General features: G+C 31.6%; 1 protein-coding gene across 3 annotated transcripts in view; it reads right to left on the bottom strand.

Moving 5' to 3' along the window:
* Positions 1–2,070: 2,070 nt before the first annotated feature.
* Positions 2,071–6,000, bottom strand: part of Csmd3 (CUB and Sushi multiple domains 3) — a 1,133,871-nt gene continuing 1,129,941 nt past the window's right edge. For all 3 annotated transcript variants that reach the window (XM_027947308.2, XM_027947313.2, XM_027947317.2), the window contains 2 exons: positions 5,535–5,670; positions 2,071–2,230 (listed from right to left, as the gene is read on the bottom strand). In XM_027947308.2, coding sequence (XP_027803109.2) covers positions 2,071–2,230; positions 5,535–5,670 — 296 coding nt within the window. The remainder of the gene's footprint in view (positions 2,231–5,534; positions 5,671–6,000) is intronic.

The following is a 6,000-nucleotide window of genomic DNA, read 5'->3' as shown; positions in this document are numbered from 1 at the left end:
GTTGTCAAAAAGTATTGGTTTCCTCTTGTCACTAGCCATAAGCCTTGCTCAGTACCAGTACTAATATATTTACTGGGAATCTATTCACCTCTGAGTGTCATATTTGAGCAATTATGGAATACAAAGAATAAATATGCCTATATTTTATTATTAGGTTATTAACTAAATACATGTAATATGTAATTTGGGAACTTTTAAAAACACCAAATAAATGTGTGTTGTCCATTCCATTTGCTATCAGACCAGTTGCAGATAATTTTGAAAAGAAAACACATTTTACAAAAGCAATTATCCATTTTTATTTTGTTTACATTGCACTGAAAATTTACATCATACTTTTACAAAGTTTTTTTTCATAAAAATATACTTCTTTACAAAAGTGTATGCATTAATATAAGAGGAGTAGCCAGTTGCAGAAGAAACATTGTTTAAACAAGATCTTAAATGTATTAACCTTAACATTAGTGAATGAATCATTGTTATTGCAGTCATTTGAATAAACAAGAATAAATAACTGATGGAATAAAATTTAAAACCGCATCCTGTCAGTAGAGTACAATGTTGAGAAAATTGTATGAATTTCCAAAACAATGTATCTCAAAGTGGTTTACAAGAAATTCACTAAATGTAGAGATAGATCCAAGCAGGGCTCCCAGGTGCAATGGTTTCTCTTAGGCACTCTGTCTCATGATACAGAAAGTTGAGACCATTCACAGAGTAGTCCATATTTGAAAGGGACAACAGAGAGTTCACACTGGGTACACAATTTTATTCAATGAAGTTAAACATGCTAAAAAGGAAGACAATGAACTAATAAATAAAAATGCTGGCATTGCTATATGATATAGTCTGTATATGAGCCACCAATAACTTACAATGACGTATCTCAATCTGACAATGAAAGAAACCTATTGTATCTGAAACCTGCTTTTTAAAGAATAAGGGCATAGAAATTTTCAAAATATGTGAAAATTTGATAAATCCACAAGTTAAGGAAACAAATTTATATTGATGATTTGAAAGATTGACTTTTCCTTCAATCTTATGCTAAGGGGCTAAAAAAAAAAAAGTATATTTCTAACTCTTTGTTAGAAATTTAAAAGTGTCAAAATGCTATATTTAAAGGCTTGACTGGAAGGATATGCAGACATACCATAAATTAAATACAAGAGATTATTAGTGGATGCTATTTGGTCTTTCAAAAACATTGGAAAGGTTGGTAGAAAATGGGAATAAGTTTGAAATCTCCAATAACTACAAAATAATCATCTTCATAGGTAATTTTTGTCAGTCAAAATGGTTTCTTGACGAAAAAACACTGAAGACACTACCCCATGGCTCACTGAATAAAACTCGTTATTCCATAAAAAGGAAATTGAGAAGGTAGCACAAGGAACTTGCCATCTGCAAAAACCTATGACCACCAGTCTCAAAGAACAATAGCAATATGATATCAAAGAACAAAAAATGGTCAAATCCCTGTGGACAACCTGATCTCTCCTGTGCCATAAATTAGCTCATAAACATTTAAAGGCATGACTCAATCTTAAATAACCATGAAGATAAGGAAAACAATGCCTCCATTAACAGGAATGAGAAGTGGATATTGTGGTATGCAGTACAGACTTACGGGTGTGATGGAGCTCATGACAGTTAAGTCAGTGATCTATTGACTCTTGTAAGTATAGCTCTTATTTTCTACCCTATATCTTTTTTTTTTGTAACCCAGTCCCTCTAATATAGTTTATAAAGCACAGAAATACTGATAGTGGATGCTCCTCCAATATATGCAAATAAGTTTATGTTTTAGAATAATCTCCTTTTTAAAAAAAGCAAATAAACTGTGAGTAAGCACTCTCAGAGTGCAGCTGAAATTTCTGTAAAACTCTCCATGGTAAACATGAAGAAGAATTATGATCCAGTTTATGAAAAAACACTCTTCTGTATCATTCCTCAGGAAAAGGTGACCCAGCAAGTCCTGAAAAGTGTGCTTTGTTTAGCAGTGAACTAAATGTGCACTGTTTTGTGTGTCGATTTCCAAGATTCTGAAGAAGGCCAAGAGTTGCCACGTTATACCATTGTGCAAACCGTGTTCAAGTTGGGATCGAATCGTACCGCCTTCCCCTCCACTGATTTGGCATTGGTGTCATACATGGGGTTTTCAAAAGCTGCTTGGCCATTGTTGTTTTCATGAACTGAGCAGCCTGTGTACTGTGTTTTGGGTGCAGTCCTGTTGATGAAAGCATCAATTAATTGTGTTAACTTTCTTTCAGAAACAGCAGAGTAGGACTCAAACATAATGTATTTGAGTTTTCATTGTTGGTGGATAATATCATTTGAAAGTATTAATTTAAAAAATCATAATAAATCAAACTCAACAACTTACTTAGCCTTTTAAATCCTGAATGGCTTTTATGATTTACATACAATAAATATTTATGTATAGCACCAGTGTAAATCATATAATAAATCATATTATGACCACTCTACATTTTCTTATGAAATACAAACTTAATATTATAAATTTTGCATAATAAAATAAATTATCATGATGGATTTAAATCTCATTACCATTTCCTCATTTACTCATCAAATATTACAGAGCATCTATTATCTGCTGGGTATTCATTCTAGGCACTGGGTATAGAGCATTATTTAGACAGTAGATAAAGCTATTACTCTCATAGCTTTTATAATGTAGTTAGAGAAAAATGGATAAATTTAAAATGAAACAAAACAAGAAAAACAGGTTGTTATGAGAATTGTTATGATGCAAAGAAAAATGATTGATGTGATAAAATATAAGTAGGAGCCACTTTAGAACAGGTAATTAGAAAATAAGTCTCTAAGAGGTAAAATTTAATCCTTCATGTCCTGAACTTTTGCAATAATCATGAGAAGGGAATTCTGTAAAGAATAGGTAACTTGTACTAAGGCCTACTTTGGGAAGGAGTATCCAGAAAACCAAATAATTTGCTTTTTAAAATTATATATGTTACATGCAAATCAAAACTACACTGAGATTTCATCTAAGTCAAGATGTCACTCATTAAGAATACAAATAAAAAATGTTAGAGATGATGTGGAGAAAAAGGAACACTTTTATACTGTTGATGAGATTAGCACATCTACTATGGAAATCAGTATGGAAATTTCTCAAAAGACTAGGCATGGATCCACCATCTGATTCAGCTATGTCATTCCTTGGTATTTATTTTAAGCATTTAAAGTCATCATACTATAGTGATACATGCATACCCATGTTTATAGCACCATAATTCACAGTAACCAAACTATGGAACCAGTCTGTGCCCATCAATGGATGAATGAATAAAGAATCAAGAATATGTGATATATATATATATATATATATATATATATATATATATATATATATATCACACATATGATATATATATATGTATATATACATATATATATATATATATATCACAGACACACATACTAGAGTTCTATTCTGTCATAAAGAAAAATGAAATTATGTCATCTGCAGGAACATGGATGGAACTAGAGACCATTGTGTTAAGTAGAATAAGCCAAAATCAGAAGATCAAGTGTCACATGTTTTCTTTCATACGTGGAAGCTAGTGAAGACAAAGGAAAAGAAAGGTGGTGTGTGGGGGGGGGGGGGGGGGGGGCGGCAAACAGGGAACTCAGGAAAATCAAAGGAAAATCAGCAGAAGAAAGAGCCTAGTGGGAGGGAGGTGGAGAGGGTAGAGAAAAGTCCTGGGGAGTGATATTGGCCAAATTACATTGTTATATATTGGGTGCCTGTATGGATATGTAACAAAAAGTCCCATCTTTATGTACAACTATAATGCACCAATTAAAAAAATGTGGACGAAAAAGAAGAAAAAAAATGTTGTTAATAAATTAAAAAATCAAAGAAGAAATTAATACTGATATGAATGTCATAAAAACAGTTTCTAAAGAGTTATGATAATTAAACATTTGTCTTTAAGTTATAAAACACATGGAGTCTACTAGGCTGGTTTGTGTAAATTACTGTCTGGAATTTCCTTTTCAGTTCTTTATTTCTCCCACATTACACTTGCTTGTTTCAAGTTTATCTTTCCCACATCTCAATGTGTAATTTGCTGACATTTGTCATGAAACAAAAGCAGGCATACCATATAACCCAATTATCATATTTTTGAACATATAGCCAAAAGAATATAAAACACATGTTCAAACAAAAAGTTATACAGAAATATTTGTAGCAGCACAATTCATAATGTAAAAGGACCCAAGGTATGAACGTATTCGAACAAAACAATGTATTCATACAATGGTACATCAATCATTCAGCCACATAAAGGCATGAAATACTGATGCATGCTATCAATGAATTAAACTTAAAAAAATATTTTGCTACATTTAAGAAGGTTGACACAAAACGTAACATATTGTATAAGTCCATTCATATGAAAAACCTATAATAAGAAATCCAATAAGAGTGTTGCAGATGGCTGAAGTTTGAGGTAACAGAAACAGGGAGTGACTGCTCATTGAGTGTATAGTTTCCTTCTCTAGTAATGAAAATGTTCTGAAAATACATAGTGTTGATGGCAGCAGGACACTGAAAATGTACTCAATGTCACCAAATCATACACTGAAACATGGTCCAACTGGTAAGCGTATATGCTACATGTATTTTACAACAACAATAAAAGGCTGGCATAGTTTTTTTAATATATAAATAAATTTAGTAATGATTTTTCTTTATCTACAAACATACTCTGATATAGATCAAACATTAACAACTTGTAATTTATAATTATATAATTCTTAGATATTATATACTGAAATATAATGAAAACATTTGAAAAAAAATGCATTTAGATAATATTAATCAAATTATCTGGTTACCTATATTTTCTCCTTGATAAATAGTTATCCCAAATAGTGGAGAATAATATACTAAAACCATTTACCAGAATTCGGTATTTGATAGAGTAAGCAGGACTTACTAATAATATTTATAGCCATATACTCTATCACAAACATAGAATATTAATTGCCTAATTTTTACAAGCAACAGGAGGCAATGAGAGGATTAGAAAATTTTATCAGCTGTCTACCCAGGTAAAATCAGTCAGTATTGTCTTGCGAACAAAGAGGTCTGGACAAAATCTTCTTCCTACTTCTCTAAATAAATCTGGCAGCAGATATCACCTCTTCAATTGAAACCTTAACCTAGATTTTCCATCTCTAAAGTCTCATTATGGATAATGTAAAAATAACTTGCGTAATTAGTTCTATACCAGGAAACTGACAGGAAAATGAGGAAGAGTTAGGTTGAATGCTTATGCAATTTAACAGAGCAATCTTTGTAATGTGTATGTAGAATTGCAGGCGTGGGCTAGGGAAATAATGTTTTCAACAACTGTAGCAATAGTTGGCACACAGGTTTCAACAACAGAAAAAAACAAAAGGAAATTAGGATTTGAACTAAGGCAATGGATATAACAAGATTTTTGGAGCATTTGGTAGTTAAAAATCAATTGACTTACCTTTGTTTATAAAGATAAAATCCAAATCCTGCAAATATAAGTGCAAAAAAAGGCACAAGAATAGCAATGGCCACAGAACTACTATTTGTACCATGAGGCTGATTTGAAGAATTTGAACCTTCTGACATATTTAGTCCTACAAAGTACAAAAAATAAAAAACACAGAAACAACTCGATGTTATAATTCATTTCTCCTTTTATAAACCATTTAATTCCTTCCATTCTCAAAATATCTATTCTGAAATATACATAGTAAACAAAAACAATTCTTGAAACATCTTCAACTCATTTCCACACATTTTTGCACAATGCCTACAATGTATAGGTATTTTTTAAGGGAAGGATATAAACTAAAAATTAAGTAGTGCCCTTGAACTGAGTTCATATATTAGTGGGAAGACTTATGGAGACATTGTATATGTCAAGTATGAATTAATGGTCAATGTGCTTTAGAAAGAAAAGGTGT

Source organism: Marmota flaviventris, chromosome 15 (assembly GCF_047511675.1).
Source record: "Marmota flaviventris isolate mMarFla1 chromosome 15, mMarFla1.hap1, whole genome shotgun sequence".
Taxonomy (NCBI): domain Eukaryota; kingdom Metazoa; phylum Chordata; class Mammalia; order Rodentia; family Sciuridae; genus Marmota; species Marmota flaviventris.
Note: the sequence above shows the minus strand (reverse complement) of the source record. Positions and strands in the feature narration are given on the sequence as shown.